Here is a 20,277-nt window from a genome sequence, read left to right as displayed (position 1 = left end):
ATCCAAACCGGTGTTATAAATTCATGTTTATTTAATTAAACACTGATACCTTTGCAGAAAAAAAATCATTGTCACAATGATGTACATGGTATAAAACCTACATTACAATTACTACATACTTACAGTCAGGTCCATAAATGTTGGTACATGGACAAAATATTCATCTTTTTACCTCAAAGCACCATGAAAATTGATTTGAAATGCGAAAAACTCTTAACGGCAGACTTTCCGCTTTAATCAGAGGGTATTTACATCCAAATCAGGTGAGCAGAGTAGCAATGGCAACAGTTTGTCTATGATATGCCTCACACTTTTTGAAGGGACCAAAAGTAATGGGACAATTGGCTGCTCCGCTCTTCCATGTCCAGGTGGGCACATATGGCTGCCAGCGCAACTGGTTCCTTTGTATTGATTGATGATATAACCTGTCTGACAAAAGGAGCAGGATGAATTCTGAAGTGTTTCATGCATGACGTACTCAAATTCAGACAAATGCTTCGGAACTCATTGAGCGGCACTCCACAGTGCAGATGGACAATGCCCCGGAGCATATTACAAAAGCAACCAAAGAGTTTTTGAATGCAAAGTGGAATGTCATGCAAAGTCAATCACCTGACCTGAATCTGACGAAGCATCCATTCCACCTGCCGAAGACGAAACTGAAGGGAAATGCTCTTCGCGATACATACAATTTTCCTACACCGCTCGACCGATTTCGCTGTAAATACCCTCAAATTAAAGATGAAAGTCGGCAGTAAAAGCACAGCTTGTTTGTTTCGTTCCAAATCTATTGCGATGGTGGTTAGAGCCATGCCTCCATATTTATGGACCTGAGAGTACACACAGACCTAGACAAAGACAAAAACATCTACATTGATCCAACCAAAAGCGTTAGCAGTGATGCAAAGTGTTGCTAAAAGGCGCAACTCGTCTTGCACAGTTCACTTAATACAGCAACACTTTGTGCTCCCGAAAGAGGGATTTCTTTTTGTGGCAGGGAATGCCACCGGGTCATGCGGTATATCTTTGACAGCTGTATAGTAGCATCTGCGTCTCGAGTAGTAGGAGGCCTTTGTCAGGTCTGACAAAATAACCGCTGATGATGTCATCCGAGGTTATCTCGGTGTACGCCAGACACGGCTGGTTCTATTAGCCATATGCCACACTTCAGCCGTGCAACCTTGCTCAACTCTCCACCAATGCAAGTTTGTCTTGTACCTGCTCCGTTTTAATTGAGTAATTGTTCTGAAACTGAATTTTGTGAGTCATTATTAAATGATATTGTCAAATGAGACAAACCGGTAGGTCATTAAAATTATATGGCATAAAACCTAAATGGACTTTTCCAAAAGCGCGTCTTTGGTGAAAAGCAGGACCGCAACATCATGAATGACACTGTTGGATCCTCTACAGCATGGTGTCCAAGTCAAGGCCCGGGGGCCAGATCCGGCCCCCCACGTCATTTTATGTGGCCCGCGGGAGCAAATCATGTCATGATTCTTGCTTAAAATCCGTACAAAATGTCAAATGGCATGGGTAATAAATAACGTTGAGATTTTGCACCGGCCCTCAGAGGGAAAGCGTAACTGCGAAATGGCCCACGACAAAAAAATGAGTTAGACACCCCTGCTCTACAGCAAGGAGGAGAATCTTTGTCAACGATCAATGCTTCCCAGGTGTACGTCCTCGAGCCAGCGGTGCCAGAGAGGGGATCCGACTGCCTCTTCCAAAAGGCCTGGCTCTACCTCGGGTTCCCATCGACCAGGTGTGCGTGGCCTTTGTACTAGCGACAGCCTTACCTGGACGCAAACAGAGAGCCCCACCATGGAGATGAAAGACCTCGTCTCGTGTTTTCTTTATTGCCAAAACAAAGCCCCCCCACCATAGCAATTAAAAGAGCAGAAACACAATGGTGTCATTTTGAATTGGCTGAGTTCCTGTGCTTTGAAGGCAAAGAAGAAAAACACCTTTCGGCTCAGTGGCTACTAATAAACATCAACAGCAGTACTGTATAAAACTTTACTTGAATACAACATATGAAAAATTACAACCATCTGCGCAACATCCCAACGTCATTGGAATTGGGTTTATTATTGACAAGTGTAATTCCGCAGCTCAGTTACAATGTGCAGACGCGACGAGTGAAAATAAAAACCAAGTCTTTGCGGGGACACGTTTACACTCACCATTTCAGACTTTAAAATTGCTTTATGCTACCTAGCACATCCCTGAAGTCGTTTTGGTGACAACAAGTCATACTTGCCACGCCGATAACCACAAAAGAGGGTTTTTACAAGCCCACAGTTGAAAAATACTAACAACATCCCCTGATCAAAACCCCATAAGAGGGCAAGGAAAAAATATAATATCACATCTAAGAGAGGATTCTTCCTATTTTGGGGTATTCTGGTTAAAGTATGTTAAAAAAAATAATAAAATTAAGATACACACAAAAACGCAACTATTCACTATGTTGTCATCCTGGTGGCTTACCTGCGCCCCTTTCCCTGAGGTACACCCTGAGAATTAAATCAATTTCATGGTTGACCATCGTCTCTTTCCACTGATGAGCCCAGATTACCCAATTTAATCCAACCCGATCCATTTCCAGAGCAATTTGTGAAAGAGCACAATTAAGATAAACCACCCGTGGCCTGAGAAACCACGCAGACAGGACCCTAATCAATTTACATTCCTTTGAACACCCAAAAAGAGCAGTCACTAGATGGCCTGGTGTTAATTTTGGTTAAGTGGAACAACAAGAACTCTTCGCCATGTATCCTTTTCTGGACTGACAACTGTGATTACTCAAATTTCTGTGGCCTCTCATGCGGCTCTAAAAACATAATGAGAAATGGCAATCACAATTGAAGCATTTCAATCAATACGTGCTAATAGCTAGCAAGGTACATTCTATCACTCAGTGCCGAAGCCAAATTGGGAAAACGTGCACTTTTTAAGGCGCTTTCACAGGGTGCAGTGCTCTGCTGTGATGGTGGGTGTGTGGACAAGTGGGTATGAATGCTTCACCTTGTGCTGGCTTGGTTCTCTGGGACTCCGTGGCCCTACGTGAGTTTTGTTTGCAGCCCTCACTGCCCGTGAGGTGAGTCTTCCAGGCCTGCAACAGGTACAAAAGTAGCTCAGTGAGTTCAGTTCCTTTCCTGGGGGGGCCTTCAATCGGGGACGGTCACGAGCAACTGTAGATCCAGTCACTGGCAGAATGGCCGCCCTCCTTCCTTCGACAACACTGCGGCCTTTCATGGCATACGTTCAGGGCTCTGGCAGCCAGAGTGCGACTTTTTCATAATTCTTTCCCCCCCCCTCCCTCAGCAACTTTGAAGGGTGTGTTTGCGTGAAGAGAAGAAGGCATGTCGTGTTCATTTTGAGTGAACTCACAGCAAAGTACATTTTCAACTTGGAAAGACAAAAAAAAGTCATTATTCATGCAAAAGATTCAGCACTCTGGCAAGACTTAATCCCGCTGATCAGACAAAAGATTGACTCCACCCCTACTTAGGGTCTTGATTTACAATTAGGTATTTCCCAAGTTTAACCGTCAATCATTTGTGCCATAGTTGTCTGCACAAGCAATCTACCTGTACAAAATCAAGTGTCCTCTTCCTCCTATCTCCGCTCCTTTAATTGAACACCCTTAAAGACGGTGTGGAGATTTAGCTCCTTTTATTACTTTTATATATTACTACAGTGACTTCAACTTGAGAGGAAGACTGAAGAAGTACACAAAGGAACAAAGAAGTCTCCTCTTTTGAAGTCTTTTACCCTTTCATGCACCCTGTAACCCGATGACACGATAAGCTGTCCACTGTCGTAACCACTATGGCTGAAACGGTTAAATGTGTCAGCAATGGCAGTGTTTTACTTCCTGTTTGATCTTTTACTTTGACAATCACTAGTTCACGTTTGATGGTGGAGCGGAAATGCCAACGGTGTGAATTCTAAGCCCTCGTTTTGTGAAACGTTGTTGGTCTTAGTGTAGGAGGCCCTTGCTAATATTCATTTTGTTTACATTTGCATCAAACCAAGTTCACGGGTGACCGAGCTAAGTCCTTCCCATCACTCTTAAAATCTAAACACCCAAACTTTAAAGAACCCCGCCAAAGTTTTAAGGGATGTTGGCATCTCACTTGGTTTAGAAGACATACTCATGCAGAATCTTACCTCTTCTCCCGGTGAAAAGTTGGTGTGACACAAAGGGCAATGGCTGGAGCGTTTACCTGAGATGGGGGCTGAAACAGAAATGTGACACCTATAAGCTACTTTACAGGTAAACAGAATCCCTAAAACACTGGAGAGGAAATGAAAATCTGATAGGAAAGACAGGTTTTCCAATATAAGCTTCGTTACAACATCTAATTCATCAGGTCGCATGAACGGAAATCCAATAATGTCAAGAATAATGGTCTTTTTTTGGGGGGCACAACAAAGCCAAACATTCCACAAAGGCGTGACTCATACTTGTCAATTATTAATACTGACATATGGTTTACGTTTCAGATTAAGAGTCTTCCAATGTCCATTTTTAATTGTAAGAACATTAGAAGTGTAGCCAGTAAGCAGCAATAAGGCAGAGGATCGGGTCTTTTTTTCTGTTTATGTCACAGAGGAACCACTGCCATGTCGATGTTCTAACCTGTGTAATTCTCTTTGAGCCAAAATGTCGTTTGTCTAATGTGGCCTGTCATGAGTTGGCAACCAGTCCATTGTGTGCCGTGCCTCTCGCCGCAAAGTGAACTTGTATAGGCTCCAGCTCACCCACGACCTTATTGAGGATGCCCAGTGTAGAAAATAGAAGGAAGAATGAAATACAGAACCCTATTTTTCACTGAAGGCTTGGATGCTTTGATATTGCAAAAATCACAATCCCACCAGTCATCCAAAACTTCCAAGGGAGGCTCACGTTTGCAAGTGGTACCCTGGACGTGTCGGGTCAGCTCTTCAGTGGCCACTGCCTCCGAGCAGCGCAGACACTGGCTGAATTTGGACCTACTTTCACATTCGTTTAGTAGGTGCTCTGTGAAGCTGGAGATCTCCACTACCTGTGAACACAACAAGCCTCCATTAAAAGAGTGACGACTCTTTGTTCACATGGCAGTTTACCTGTCTGCATTCATCACAGCGCCGCAGCATGGGGCAGTGTTTCCAGTAGTGAAGGTCTAATCCATCTTCGGTGAAAGAACCATCAGTTTTGCCGCAGAATATACACAAGCTGGAAAAAAAAAAAAGTGAACTGAAGTATTAGATTATGACAGCCACAAATCTGGAATATCTCCTGCACTGTCGTGGTCAGCTAAAGAGGCTAATGCCGAAATCGAAGTCACTTACTTATCCAGGTATGCGATAGATTGGTGGACCTCTACTGTGGGCGGTGACTTGTTCTGTGACAATTTCAGAACTGCTGTAAATCAAGAAGATGACGCCTGTCACTTACAACTGGACAGCACAACTTCAAACTCTTTGCGCCTTCAAGATAGGTGAACATTCAAACAATGTAAAATGACCCCAAATGTTTTGCGCTCAAACAATATTTGTTGCCACTGTGGGTTTCAAGTAAGAATTATTAATGAATGAATGAATTGGTTTGGTTTACGCATTACTTATTGTGTTGCGTGTTTTGATTTTTATTTATGTACATTTTGTTGCAGCCCTTGCTTTTTAAGTGCTTAATCAATAAAGCTGAGTTGGGCAAACTCAAATAGTTGACAGGTGATTCATGGTTTATACGTCTATAAAGTTTAATGTCTTTTTTTTTTTTGGGTGCTGAGGTGTGAAGGTAAGTTTCTAATGTTGCTGGGGAGACAAAACAAACAAATCGATGCAAAAGAGATACACATTTATGGCCAAATGATAGCAATGATGACCTTAACAACTCCTTTTATGGTGTGTATTCCTGTTGTTTTACTGTTATTATGTTTAATGTTCTGTAAAGCGCTTTGTTAGCGCTGCAGCTGTAGTGAGAGCGCTCTCGAAATAAAGATGTCATGGATTGCAGGAAGTTGTCAAAGCAATCCACAGTGGACAGGTCATATTTGAGGCCATCAACACTTTCCAAACCAAGCCAAGGGGTTGAAGAACAAACAGTTGAAAGGCATGAAACAGAACTGGATTTGACGCCACATACCGGTACTTTGTTTACCAGTCTTTTGAGATCCCCTCTCAACTTTAGGAACTTCTTTCTTGGCCATTTGTCCTTTGGTACTTTTACTGTCGCTCTCCTTGAACGAAAGACACCCCACAGGTGAATGGATGGTCACAATCCAAAAGAAGATGAAGTATTGCATTGTATTGTATAAGTATTCAAATTGATTGACTTGATTTATTTGAATACAGTACATAAGCTATACTTGCAAAAGAGCCGTTATGCACGTCCAAACTACGACCCGGGGGCCATTTGCGGCCCGCAATCAAAATTGCAGGGGCCCACGAGATGACTAAAAAATATGATCCAAAAAAATGACATTTGACATGGTCCACAAGGTCAGTTAAAAAGGTGAAGGTGGGCAGAGTGAGAAGCGAAGGTGTACTGTAGAACTTTTCGCTTTATTCGAAGATTAAAAAAAGAAAACCCAAACAAACCAATGATTAACAGAATAACACAATTTATCTTCAAAGCACTGGAGTGAATAAAGATATCGGTAATTGAATTTTCGAGGCAAAAATTGTTTCTTCAACTCTGTGCTCCATGGCTGATTTATGAAGGCATCATGTTAACGATACTCAAGTAACTGAAAAACACCCTACTGCAGTTGATGAAATTAACTGGGCAATACAAACAATATATAATGGCTTTCTAGACTGACTTTAGCATGTTTCAAGGATGATGAATTTTAAAGTGGCCCTTTCATCCTTCCATTTTTCTGTATGCGTGCCTCAAAACGAAAAGGTTTGGACACTCCTGGCCTACAGAGTCAAGTGGCGTTATAAATGTTAATTTGATGCCTTTACATGGTGTGATGTAATTGCGGGCTGATGACAACTCCACCTACTGTCAAGTCCTTTAAGGCAGCCAGCTGCTCTTGCAGAGAGTGGATCTCTTCCTTCTCCTTCTGCCCACCCTGTGAACCACCACCCATAATAGGCCGGATAAATTAGTGACAACATCAATACATCATTCATCGTCTGTGTTTATTTTAACTGTACTCTCATTATAAATAGTGTAACCTGACCGTGCCCTACCATCTTGAAGCTTGGTAAACTGTGGGAGCAGCAAGGTTGTACGGCATCTATGTTGACGACTGACGTGGATGAGCTAGCTAGCTTTCTGATGATGATGATGGTGCAAATTACGCTTACTCACTGGGTGACTCAGCATGCCAGTCATCCATTATAAAGCCAATGTTTATATACGCTATGTAGTACATAGAATGTATTGGATTTTGGATACAAGCAAAACTATATGACAGTCTACCATCAATAGTTAAATGCATGCCGATTATTTGATCAGGGCCTAAAACTAGATTTGATGTGGGTTGAAATAGGGGAATTTAACCTCTTCCTTTTTTTCCCCCTTAGTAGCATAACCATCCATCCATTTTCTAATTCGCTTCTCCTCACGAGGGTGGCGGGCGTGCTCGAGCCTATCCTAGCTCTCTCCGGGCAGTAGGCAGGGTACACCCTGAACTGCTTGTCAGCCCATCACAGGGCACACATAGACAAACAACCATCCGTGCTCACAATCATCTCGAAAATTTAAAAATGGGCAGCTTATCCATACGATCGGCATCCGCCGACCTCGCTCATGGATAATCAGTCTCAGAATGGGCAACATAAAACCCCGATCGGAACGCCGAGGAAAACAGATTGAACATCTTGCCTGAGTTTCCACCAGCTTTCCGTCGATCTTGGCAAAGCCATCGAATAAGGTTTTGTGAAGGAAGTTCTTACGAGCAGCATTCTGGGGTGGAAAGAAGCTGAGAACGGCCGAACTGTGCTGCTTGTACATGGACAAGATGATGCGCACTGCCAGCTCTCGAACAGCAGATGCACCATGCTCCAACGCTGCCATACAGAACTGCGAAAAAAAAAAAAAAAAATCTGAAATGTGTGTTTTCATTTACTATATATTAATGTTCTGTTTGAGCTGAGAGAAGGCCTGGCTCAAAATGTCTGTCGTTGTTCCACACTACACTTTTTTAAATTGACTTTGGTTTTTGCACGATAGAAGTCCCACAATGTCTGAAAACGAACTGATTAATTAATGGATTTAATGAGCACATTTAATAAAAAATAATAATAATTTGTGTTCATTCATTAATTTATTCATTCACTTTCTGATCCGCCTTTATCCTCACAAGGGTTGCGGGGGCTGCTGGAGCCTATCCCAGCTCTCTTCGGGCAGTAGGCGGGGGACACCCTAAACCGGTTGCCAGCCAATCGCAGGGCACAAAGAGACAAACAACCATAAAATCATTTTTTTCTTCATATTGTATAAACGTATTTGTAAATGACATGTTTACACCTCGGCAATGACACAGACGTGCCCCCCCGTCCGCCCTTCCTGCAACCATTCCCAATTCAGATACTTTGTTACATAGTGGGCCCCAAAGCTAAGCCCTTACAGAACTTCATTCAACAGATCACCCAGGTAACAGTAGTGGGAAAAGGAAAAAATGTTGCAGCCATCCCTGCCCTCACACTCTTGGGCTATCAAATTCAAGCACTGGCTACATGGACATGTGGTATGTGGACAGATATATATTTGTCGCATGAAAGGGCTGTGTTAAAGAGAGGTGTGTTTGTTGTTTTAACAACACTTTTCAAAGTAGTGATTTTGCTGAACAACACCATTAATTAGGATTTACTGAATTTAGTAGAAGCAAGTTCCTGCAACTTAACATTGTTTTAGAATTTGTGGTTTAATTGACTGAGTTCCTTCCTTTTGATTTTATTGGGCCATAACGGCGAATAATTTCTTTGGTTATAGTTAACTAGCAAATTTAACATGCAAGGATGAAATCTTATCACATGTCTGCAAGTTGCTCGCTGAATGGTTTAATGTGACATGACCAAAGAAACCCAACAACAACGCCACGCCCCCACCATCCTCCAAGTCACATCACAGCTCAATCACGACTGCAAGTGTTTCCCGAGTAAATTTGGGAAGCGTTCCACACAAAGGCAACAAGCAAGCATGTGCAAACATGCAAACACCACCTGTGTGGAAAAAGTTGGTGGCAAGCCTGACAACTGATAAAAGATTCAGGAGGAGGGCTGAAAGGGGTGAGAGGTCATAAAGTAAAAAGAAAGGGCAAGCTTTGGCTTGTCCATCGTGGGCCAACCAGTGGACAGTTAAAACATGGATAAGACGTCAATGTTGAAAGCTAAAGAGATGAAAATGATTGGAGTTTAGAGGCTATCTGTTTGATTAAGGTAGGTGACACCAGCACAATCGGCTTCTCTTCTCAGTCAGTCGTTGCAATTCAGCCAAAAGAAATGGAAAATCAGCAGGAAAGATGCCAACATGGAGAACCATACAGTCATGTTAATTTAGGGTTCTGCAGACTGCGTATGGCTTCTCTAACACCGGTTAATTATTTTACCACTCAATTAGTTGCGGAAAAGCTTTTGTAAATGTCTTTAAAAATAGGCAGTGTCGTGTGAATAATTGAATGAAATGAAAATTCTATGTGCTTATAAAAAAGTGGAACCATCACCTTTCGTCGAGAAAACTAGTGAAAAAAAATGTCACTTTACAATGATATATCACAATCAGATAAAATTCAAATGATCCAACATACTACGATAATTTGCTGGGGACAAAATTTTGAATTTTTATGTATTTCAAGAGCCAGATAAAAGATTGTCCAAGTACTGTTAAAAAAAAAAAAAATTAATCAATCAATACGAATCAAATGAAATCCTTTACCATCATTACATTCTCCACAGTGAATCCAGAGTTCTCTGTGCCCAGCTTCGGCAGGAGACTTTCGAGCAGTTCGGCCCTACTTTGAGCGAGACGTGTGGGGAAGTTGGATTTGAAAGGCTTCACCAGCTCAACAGGGACAAAGTGCAAGACTCGAACATCCTTCAGGACAGCAATTTCCTAAACGGCAAACAAGAGAGACAATGCACTGGAAGCCACAGTCAAGTCATGTCCGTTGCAGATTAGCGTGCCATATTTCAACGGAATGAAAGCAGCTGCCGAGATTGGCCATGATTGAAGTTGGCTGAGACCATCCCCATCATGGCAAAGCCCTCACGCTTGCTGATCCATCGGCCTGCACTCCACTGCGATATTACCAACATCCAACCTCTGCGCAATGTTAATGCTACGCCAGGCTTCACGCCAGTTACAAAAATGTGTTGTTTACAACCTAAGTTCTGTTGCATCCTACGCTTGAAACACAATCAAGCAATAGAGGATAGCAAAAGATGAATGAAAATGCCTCACAGGAACAAAAGTGTCTGGGGTGCATGTCGTTGGACTTTACTCTCGGTGGTAGTTGGTGCTTAGGATTTTGCTTATGACTTGCAACATCTATTTTGCCCTCACAAAACTTTGCTATCCTTACTAGTGGAACTTCAATTGTGCTTTTTTAAAACATTTGTAGAGTTGGTATTTCGACCCCAGTTGCAGGTTTTTAGAGCAGTGTCATAGTGATATAATACCTGGATACAGACTGTGGCAGTGACACGGAGGTGGTTGGTCAAGTCTCCAGTCCTGGCCAGTAGGGTGGGCCAAGTGTTCTCCAAACAGTAGGTCACTTCAGCTCTCCCCAGACCTGGGATCGGCTGACTCAACATGAAGAACAGCAACTTCAAGGAGGCTTGGAAAACCTAAGTTGAGGCAGAAGACATTCACCTCATTTTGACTGAGTGACTCGCAGTCCTTTTGCAGCAGGTTTTATTTGTTTGCCAGAATGCCAACATTGCCATTTTGCCAAAATGGCAGCTAATTCTCACAAAATAAGCAAGTTATTCGTACTGTTAGTGATTTTTTTGTGTGTGTATTACAATATATCCATAAACGCGTTGTACAGTTTGATCTATGTTTATTGGCATTTGCATGTATTCTGCTTTGTTTACTCTGTTGTCTGAAACCAGGTTGGCATTGCAAATGAGAATCTCTTCTCAACTGCCTTAGCTGGATACATCAAACCAACTAAATGAATAAAGAAAGAAAAAAACTTTACAAACACTGGCTGCAGTGATCTCATAAACAATCAGACAAAGCTGACTTAACTATTACCTCTATTTATGTTACCACCCTAATGGAGAATGTACAGTATGTATGAATGTAGTTATGTACATGGCGGTTCAAAGTCACAAAATAAATAACATTTTGAATTATTGCGGCTCTCTACCAGAGAGAGATGTGACAACGCTATCTTTGTGATGGCAGTTTTCATGGAGGACGCAAGCTCTGGGAGAGGAGGTTGATACAGGGAAAAAAACTATTCCCGTTGCGTGCGAGAGATTATGCTTCAAAACCAGGAGCATAAGTTCTGCTTGTAACAGGGTTGCAGAGAACATATGCTGACAATAACACAAAGACAAGGAAGAAAAAGAGTTACAGAGGAAACTTTCTCCGGGAGGGCCCTCTTGACCAAGAAGACTGCAGCTCTTATCATGTTCCTCAGCTCCTCTTTGGTCATCGTGGAGGGTACCTCCAAAAGCTTCTTGTGCACAGCCAGGAGTGCATCCTCTCTATTCGACCAGGATTTAGAATATGCCCTTGCGACCTGGAAAAGAGTAGTCAAGGAAAGAAAATGATTAGATGCCCAACATAGACACAATGGAGATGTATTTCCAATTCAATCACTTAGCGGTGACTTAAGTTTTTCTCCTTTTCTGTCTCTTACCAGACTTTCTCCATAGACCTCTATTGCATGGCCAGCCTCTCTCTGAGCCTTTTCCGATAGGGGCTCTGGTTCTGCGCCCACCTCAGGGCTAAGGAGACTACTTTGGGTGTCAAGTAGGACAGAGTGCTCCATTGCAGGGCTCTGTATGGCCTCCCCTGGCTGGTCCTTTTTCAGCAGGGCTGGCAGGTGCCTCTCGCCATAAGCCACACTGCTAAACTAATGAGAGAAATCTGTTGAAATATACTGCAGTAGCAAATATTGTGATCTTGTGTGTATTTCTTATACTTGCTGTGATTTGGTCTCAACAGAAACACACAGTAAAACGTGTACATTTTTTCAAGGAAAAAAGACATCTATTTTCTATTCGGCGGTTGCTGAGACAAAAACTGTGTGTGGGAGGAGTTCGGCCATCGAAAAGTGGTTGATTTTTGATAACTGAATAAAAACAACATTTTGAAATCAATGAATAATTGTTTTTTTTTATAATTGTGATTTCAATATCAATCCAAAGAATCATAATTGATACTGTTTCCATAATCGCCCTGCACTCTGCACCATCCAATAAATCCTGTTGTGCTCTGCCTCCAGGGCCAATTGGCAATGGGCTGCCTCAAACCCGACTCAAAGATCGGTCTTAAAGCTACAATGGCAGCTGCCAGAGTCAGTCACCTGTTGCAGACTTTTAATTAAATCGAGAAACTTAAACCTGCAGATGGGCTGATCTCAGGAGGCAGGGAGGAAAACGTAAAAAGAATCCCACAATCTATCTGCATGCCTCCAAAGGCCTGGTACACACACAAGGATTTTTCAAAGCTTACAAGATGTTTACAGTATCCGTGAGAGACAAAGAAAAAAGATCAGGCAGTTTTAAATGGATTGTGTGTGTGTGGTGTCATCCTCAGCAGAAATCTGGTGTAATCACATGTGAGTTTCAAAAATAAAGAAGAACAGACTCCCAGATATGCACCGAAGTTACCCGAATGTTTCCGAAGAAGACCAGAGTATTAAAAATGGCGCTACTGTATAATATATATAAAATACTCTTCTTGCCATTTGGGAAACCATTTTTTTTTTTTAAACGAGATTGAATATTGGTTAGGATATTTTTTGTTTTACAATGTTTAATTTGTTTTGTATTTTAATCCTACTTGTTTTTATATGGGGCAAATTTTAAATTTGAAACAGGGGGTGTACCAGGGAGGACCATGAAGAATTGTGTTCAACCTTAGAGGTTCTGTTTTCACAGTGTGTGTTTTTCCAGCAAAGATAAAGTGGCACTTACATGCATTTTTTGAAGCTCAGACGAGGCGCAAGGTGAGTCAGGCGGGTTGCTCCATTTAGGTAAAAGTGTGTCCGAGTCTAACAGAGAGCTCTGTGGAGATTTTGAAAGAGCTTTCTCTTTCCTTTTCGGGTCAAAGGGCTTGGTGGGGAGCAAGGGGCGGGCTGAAGGACAAAGAATTGATGGAACCTCCTGGGATGGACACGATTCTGATGCACTTGTGATCTAGAGATGACGCAAAAGAGCAGAAGTGACTTTGGAAAATACCCCCTAAAAAAGGCATAGCGAATGGAGTGCTACTATCTGTGTTTGGTGACTGACCATTGCCATATCAAAGAGGTTGTGGACCTCCAGCTGCTGGTAGACACTCCTCCGGTATCCATCCATTTCATCCTTCTTTTTCTTGGCAAGGTCATATTCCTCCTTTTCCATCGCACACTGCTTCTCCACATCAAGCCTTGCCAAATGCTCCCCGGCCTGAATGAGTAAAAGTCTCATCAGGAAGCCAAATCAGGCAAACATGGCTCCACAACAACTGATCTTATTTGTCTTGAAGTTCTCCAAACCAAACGTAGTCAGTTCCTACTGTGGCCCAAACAGGCCTGCTTGATTGATCGATTAATTTATTTATTTAACCATTATATCAAACAATAACTAAATTAACAAGAATTTGAAATGTGCTAGTCTTGGGAATTCCATTTGGTGATCGGAGCCGTTGAGATACAGTATATCTATTTTTTTTTTTTTTTTAATTCCCATTCGAAGTTTGTTTGCAAACAAGCTTGTTTAACAAACAAGCAAGTAATTTATATTTATTACAATAACAATGATATAACAATATCAGATCTAGTATAGAAAATATGATATTAAGATATAGGCAAATGAAGCATTAATTGATATGAATTTATATCTCTACAAAAATTACAGGTTTAAACATTACTTAATAGATATTTACTAAATTTTGTTGCACATTTTTCCAGGCACACATACAATACCTTTTGAAGATCGGCAATGGCCTGCTTCAGATACTTGGCCTGCTCAAATCTCTCCTGATGAACCATATCCTGCTTTTTTTGATCCAGCTGGCGGATGATACAGGCCACTTCAGGGTCCTGATACATGTCGAAAGCCAGGTCATCCAAGGGGGATGTGGAGTCATATTTTCTGCGTTCAAGAAAAAGAACAAATCAGGCTCCATTTTCATGCCCAGCGCAAGTCTAGTGAAAAGCGCAGTCTAATTGTATGGGTGGAATTTTCATTCTTTTGGTATTTTTGCAGACGAGCGCAGTTAGAAACGGTCATTTGCGCTGTTGTGGCTGTGAACACAGTCCTACACAGTGGATTAGATTCACAGTCCTATCTCTCTTTCTATATACGAGTGGGTGGGCTGTTGGACTGATGGTTGGACTGATGGTTGGACTGACGGTTGGACTGATGGTTGGACTGATGGACGGACGGACTGATGGACGGACTGATGGACGGACGGACGGACGGACGGACGGACGGACGGACTGACTGACTGACTGACAGACAGACAGACAGACAGACAGATAGATAGATAATGTATATACTGTATATAAAATAAACATTTTGAAAAATGTTATGCTCTACCCTTAGCCTACCACCTGCTTGAAATGCAAGTGACCGTGAATGCCTTATTGGTCGTCTCGTCTCTTCGTTGTTAAGTATTATTGTCACGGGACAAAGACACCGGGGTTCAATGGCCGAGTCTCACCCTGCGAGGGTCGCATCCAAGGCGGCTTCCAGCTGGGTGCCGTTGAGGTAGTGTTCAATCAGCTGCTCTCTGCTTGGCTGGGGGTAAACAGATGGACAAATCACACACACACACACACACACACACACACACACACACACACACACACACACAGGATACCCCTTGTTATATGGTGCTGAATTATTGTCTTCTGCCATTACTGACTTAAAACTGACCCAGGAGCTTTTATTTGAAGACAAAATTATCAGTGAGAATTTTTTAAAATTCATGACAAGGATAAGGTAAATATTGTACTTACCACCATATCTGTCATTTTAAAATGTCCTAATATTCCATCAATAAAAGGTAAGATTCTCTCTTTCCTCAAAGATGGTGTCAACTTGTAAATCTATCATAGGAAATGGTAGGGATGCATGGTACAGACATAAAGGTATGAATTTGACTGAACGGTAGAGATTGCTGTTTATTTGCTCGTATTTGCTTCTCTAATGAAGTATACAATGAACCTATTCCGGAATGATTTATTTATGAAATTTCAATTTAAAATATTTTTACCCTTAATTTTATATTGAGATAAATACCTGCCGTCATTCCTGAGTTATATTGATGGAGGACTTTAGTCAGATTAGCAAGAAAAACAATGCACTGCTTGTTCGTTGGAATCTGTGTGGGTCTGTGTTAGTGTCTTTACATGCCACTGAGAGAGAGAGAGAGAGAGAGAGAGAGAGAGAGAGAGAGAGAGAGAGAGAGAGAGAGAGATTTTTTTTAGAGAGAGAGAGAGAGAGAGAGAGAGAGAGGAGTGGGGTCCGTGCGTGGGGGTCGCATGTTTAGAGGTTGTGTTCTCCGTACCCCTGTAGAGCTATCTGATTACATGGACTAACTAAAATTCTCGCTTCTGTGTGAGTGCGTACTAACTTCTCTTTGTATCTCATTACGACATTCTTGTCACCTTGATCATTTAAACATACTGCATATAAGGACACTACTACTACTACTACAACAACTATTTGTTCATGATTTACACCTACGGGCCAAAAACCATCCATTTTCTATGTAGTTTTTTTCTCATATAGGTAGTGGGTGGCTGGCTGCGGGAGTGCCATGGTACACCGTGGACTGGGGCACATATAATGTATCGAGACAAGCAATCACAACTCTGGACAATTGAGTCTTCAATTTATAAATGGGAGCAAACGAACGAAACAAAACAAAAAGGAAAAGAAACCTCACAATGATGTTCCAAGGTTCCGACAGCTCAAGGCATAAATCTCAGGCTTTTTAACGCCATTGGAAGACCAATTTCACAATGTCAGGTGTAGTCTAAAATTACGACAGGACATAATGGACGTACTTCTGCTCTTTACCCTTTCATGCATCATGATAACCTGTAGTCTGATAACACGAGAAGCTGTTCACTCTGGTAACCGCTGTGCCTGGGGCCTATCCCAGCTGTCTTCGGATAGTAGGCGAGGTACATCCTGAACTGGTTGCCAGCCAGGGCACATTTAGACAAACAACCATTCACTCGCAATCACACCTCGTGACAATTTAGTGTTCCATTAAGCTGCCATGCGTGTTTTGGGGATGGATGTACCTGGAGAAAACCCACGAAAGTTAGGGTAGAACATGCAAATTCCACGCAGGAAGGCCGGAATAGGACCTCTGCACTGTGAAGCAGGCGTGCTAACCAGTCACCACCGTGCCGGCCCTATTCTTAATAGTCCCGACTAAATCCCCATCACTTTTTTGTTGGCTCCGCTGTTGTCATTGTGTCATGTTACCATCAAAGACATTCTCAAAAATAAATAAATAAATAAAATTAAAGAATGTTTTTTCCTCAGATATTTGAAACTATTTATAATCATTAAATCCAGTTCCCATTTGTTAACATATTTTCAGACTTTAGAAAGCTCAATTCCTGCCACAAAAGGCCTTGTTTTTAGATTCATTGATTCAATACCTTTGAAGACTTTTTAAGGCTCTGCAGGATCCTTGTGTTATATGGTTTTATTTTATATGGCCATGTCCTTTAAAATGTAAAAAAATTGAACTGATCAAAGAAGCTGCTGCCAGGAAACTGTCTGCAAATAAGCTGCAGCACAACAGCGCCACCCACTGCCGAACAAATATAGGTTCAATAACAGTTGATACTTACAACAGTGTGAAAAGCACTCTCATCCAGGGGATCACCCAGCACGTTAATGGCCACCAAAGCCACCTGAAACACCAAATAAATGTCTGAGGGGTTTTTTGTTCATTGGATTCACATTTTGGAATGTGGGAGGAAACCGGAATACCCGGAGAAAACTCGCGCAGGCCTAGGAAAACTCCCCACTGGAAGGCCGGGCCCGGATTCGACCCACAACATCCCCACTGTGAGGCGAACATCCTAACCGGTCTAGCACCATTCCGCCAATAGTATTAATAATCAAATAAAATGAAATGAATTGAAAAAATAAATAAAGAAATAAAAGAAATTTGGAAAAACGACCAATCATCGAAAAACTAAAATGAATTCAATGTTCAGTGCACAATTATTTTCCCTACACACTGCACAGATTTCTACCCCGGCGCACACATGCATGTATAAGCATTCATTCTAATCTGTATGTGCATGACACCACAGATGAGAGAAAGCAAAACGGAACCCACCATACCTCACATACCCACATTTCCACCCAACTAGAAATAGCAAGATACTCATGTTGGGTGATGAACCCTGACGTGGCTTTGTTATTGTGACTACACTTTCATCAAGTACACTTTTAACTTCCTGAAAGTGGACGTTATGTATTCATGACACTGCACAAACAAAGGTGTAATCTACAAATATGTACCAAAGGAAAGATGATTTATCCTTTCAACCATCATCAGCTTCAGAACTGGTCATAGAAATGCCAAAATCCCAAGAGCGTGCAGAACTTTCACTCAGCAAACTGAGGAAGCCTGACTGTGACATCTTTCTCATAGCTTCATTTACCTGATTATAGCGATTGTGACGGTTAGCATGATTCCTGTGGAACGTTATCCTCAGGTATGTTCCGACGGCATCTAAATGGACTGACTTCAGCTCCCGAGCTCTAAAGCCGGTCTTCTCGTTGTCTGACAGAGACACGTAGCTGCGGAGAATCAGAGTTGCATCAAAATTGTGTTGATTTTGTGATGTGAAACATGTTATTGAACAGTTTTGAAATGAATGAGTTTCAAATCATCCTCGGTAGTCTCACCCGAGCTTGTGAAGCTGGCCAATGAGCGGTGATGTGCAAGGATCTGGAGGACTGTCTCCTATGTGGAACTCCACCTTAGCTGGGACCAGGTAATGGTGGGCCAGCAGCTGCAGCTTCTTCACGCGACTTCTTTCCACCAGCTGGAGGGTGATGTGCTGAGGGTAGCTACATGACCTGTGGAACAATTGCATCAAGTTTGACCCATGAGTCAAATCAAATCAAACTGTCCTATCATTCCGGCGGGCATACAGACATCACAAAATTCTAAATTTAATAATGGACAACAATATATTCACACATACGATTTAAAAAAAATTAAACAACTAAAAACTTGCCATTGAAACCACTAAAATATGTGAGTCAATAGCAAACCACGCCAAACTTTGGCTCAGTGAGCATCATAAACGTATTGAGTCCACTAAAGTGTTTTTTTTTTTTTTCGTAGGCTTTGTTGTCTGCCACAAAAAAAAAGTTGACCCATGCTGGTCAAGAGGACATGGGTAATGATAACTGTAGAGTGGGAAATCGAACACTCACAAGGTAGCGGTAGCATAGAAGCAAAAGCAGTAAGCGCGTTAATACATAGCCGTTAATTTTTTTCACCTGTATGACAGCAAAGGTGTCAACTGCCTTTGTCAAGCCTTCTTTTCCCCTTTTTAAACACGACATCTGGCTTTGTTAGTTTAGTTTTTAATAATGCAGTAAGCTTCTTTTTACATTTGTAAGCGGTGTTGGGAGCTAATCAGCTTGGAGCTAAATGCAAATATTTGTCTGTTTCGTTTATGTTAGGGTCCGTAAAATAAGATACAGATGTAATGCAGATCAATGGCATTTTCTAATTTGATTTTTAGGAATCCTTCGATGTAACCAGTGTTGATAACAGTCATTTGAAGCTGTAGAATCAGTGGCGTGTTGATGTGTCACCTGCTAGATCTCCAACCACTGACAGTGGGTGCATGGACAATGAGCTCCTGAGCACTGAAGTTGTCCTCATGACTGGAAGAATTGAGTACAATAAATTTTATCTTCCTGGACATCCCTCTACCATATCCTGCAAAGGCAAACAAGACAGGTAACATACATCCTGTATTATTTGGAGACAAAAGTTTTCGTGTGAATGATGACATTTCAGTGTTGCCAATTTAGGTCCATAAAATCCATACACATACCTTTCTGTACAAATTAGTAAAATGTTGTGTTTTGGTTTGTTTTTTTTTTGTTTTGTTATGCTGATATTTACCTTTTGTATCTACTCGGATTCCACAAAAAAAAAGTCACAACTAAACTCCTGACCCCAAATGATTGTAATTAAGACGCTGGCTTCGATTCATTTTCACTGCTTTTAAACAGTCATAACGTTCTTTAACTTTGTCACAGAAAAATGATACTTATATCACAGGAATCGTCCTTAAAATACCTGTCTAATAATATTGGTTTCATTTAAACCTTTGAAATATGGCGCACATACTTACACACTATGTACTAGACGCGATCAACGCACTTTAACGAACTATTACACACTACTGATGGATTTCCTATCTGAAATTACTATTATGTCGACTATTTCGTAGCCGAATACTGTACGAGAAGATGATGTTTTAATGGTGGTACCGAACGTGGTAATGAAATAGAAATACTTGCTGAGTCGTACAATTTCTCGACGCGGATTTACACGATCGGCGCGCGGACGCAGAGGGGGGGGTTTACCAACTGTCAACTACTACTCCACAGACCAACATGGCTGAGCTGTGTTGTGACGTTGTTGGGCTAACTCAAAATTAATTACACTAACTTGTATCTTCCAGTGTTACTGCTTTACGTTTTAACCAGTGGTAGGACAAAAGAGGCATCATTTGGCGCGTTCAAATAAGGCTTACCTTGAACATCACCGTAAATTTGACACCTCGTACGAGCGTCTCATCCTCATCACCACAAGCGACAACCTGTGAGGGCATGCGCAATGGCACCGCAATGCATTGTGGTCCATGTAGTTTCACACTTACTGCGTTTGTGATTTGACGAAAGACGTGTAAAGCGGATACTCAAGCTAAACTTTCAGAATAAAGACAAGGTGTAAAGGTATGGTGTCGAAACCACATATAATTTTACTCACTATCTATCCAAATTAAATACCGTTATATTTTTACATACTTTAATTCTCCTTGTGCCGGTCGAAGGGCGGATTCGAGTCGGAATAATTGCTTTTATTCAGAAAGC

The 20,277-nt window shown here is 41.7% G+C and overlaps 1 protein-coding gene across 2 annotated transcripts; it reads right to left on the bottom strand.

The window, feature by feature from the left end:
* Window positions 1–8: 8 nt before the first annotated feature.
* Window positions 9–20,266, bottom strand: cep104 (centrosomal protein 104). Of its 2 annotated transcripts, none has more exons than XM_019862935.1 (22): window positions 19,938–20,266; window positions 18,985–19,111; window positions 18,061–18,234; window positions 17,814–17,952; window positions 16,989–17,051; window positions 14,834–14,910; window positions 14,094–14,262; window positions 13,420–13,575; window positions 13,102–13,323; window positions 11,820–12,035; window positions 11,532–11,699; window positions 10,627–10,794; window positions 9,884–10,060; window positions 7,832–8,029; window positions 7,005–7,073; window positions 6,140–6,233; window positions 5,344–5,416; window positions 5,119–5,227; window positions 4,919–5,057; window positions 4,180–4,247; window positions 3,031–3,118; window positions 9–1,799 (listed from the first exon to the last, which is right to left on the bottom strand). In XM_019862935.1, the coding sequence occupies exons 2-22, from the start codon at window positions 19,095–19,097 to the stop codon at window positions 1,663–1,665; spliced, it is 2,817 nt and encodes a 938-aa protein (XP_019718494.1). In that variant the 5' UTR covers window positions 19,098–19,111; window positions 19,938–20,266; the 3' UTR covers window positions 9–1,662. The 2 variants fall into 2 exon arrangements, with proteins under 2 accessions (XP_019718494.1, XP_019718495.1); XM_019862936.1 differs by having other exon boundaries at window positions 6,146–6,233; window positions 19,938–20,265.
* Window positions 20,267–20,277: the final 11 nt, after the last annotated feature.

The sequence above is a fragment of the Hippocampus comes genome, unplaced genomic scaffold, assembly GCF_001891065.2.
Source record: "Hippocampus comes isolate QL1 unplaced genomic scaffold, H_comes_QL1_v1.1 scaffold1, whole genome shotgun sequence".
Lineage (NCBI taxonomy): Eukaryota > Metazoa > Chordata > Actinopteri > Syngnathiformes > Syngnathidae > Hippocampus > Hippocampus comes.
Note: the sequence above shows the minus strand (reverse complement) of the source record. Positions and strands in the feature narration are given on the sequence as shown.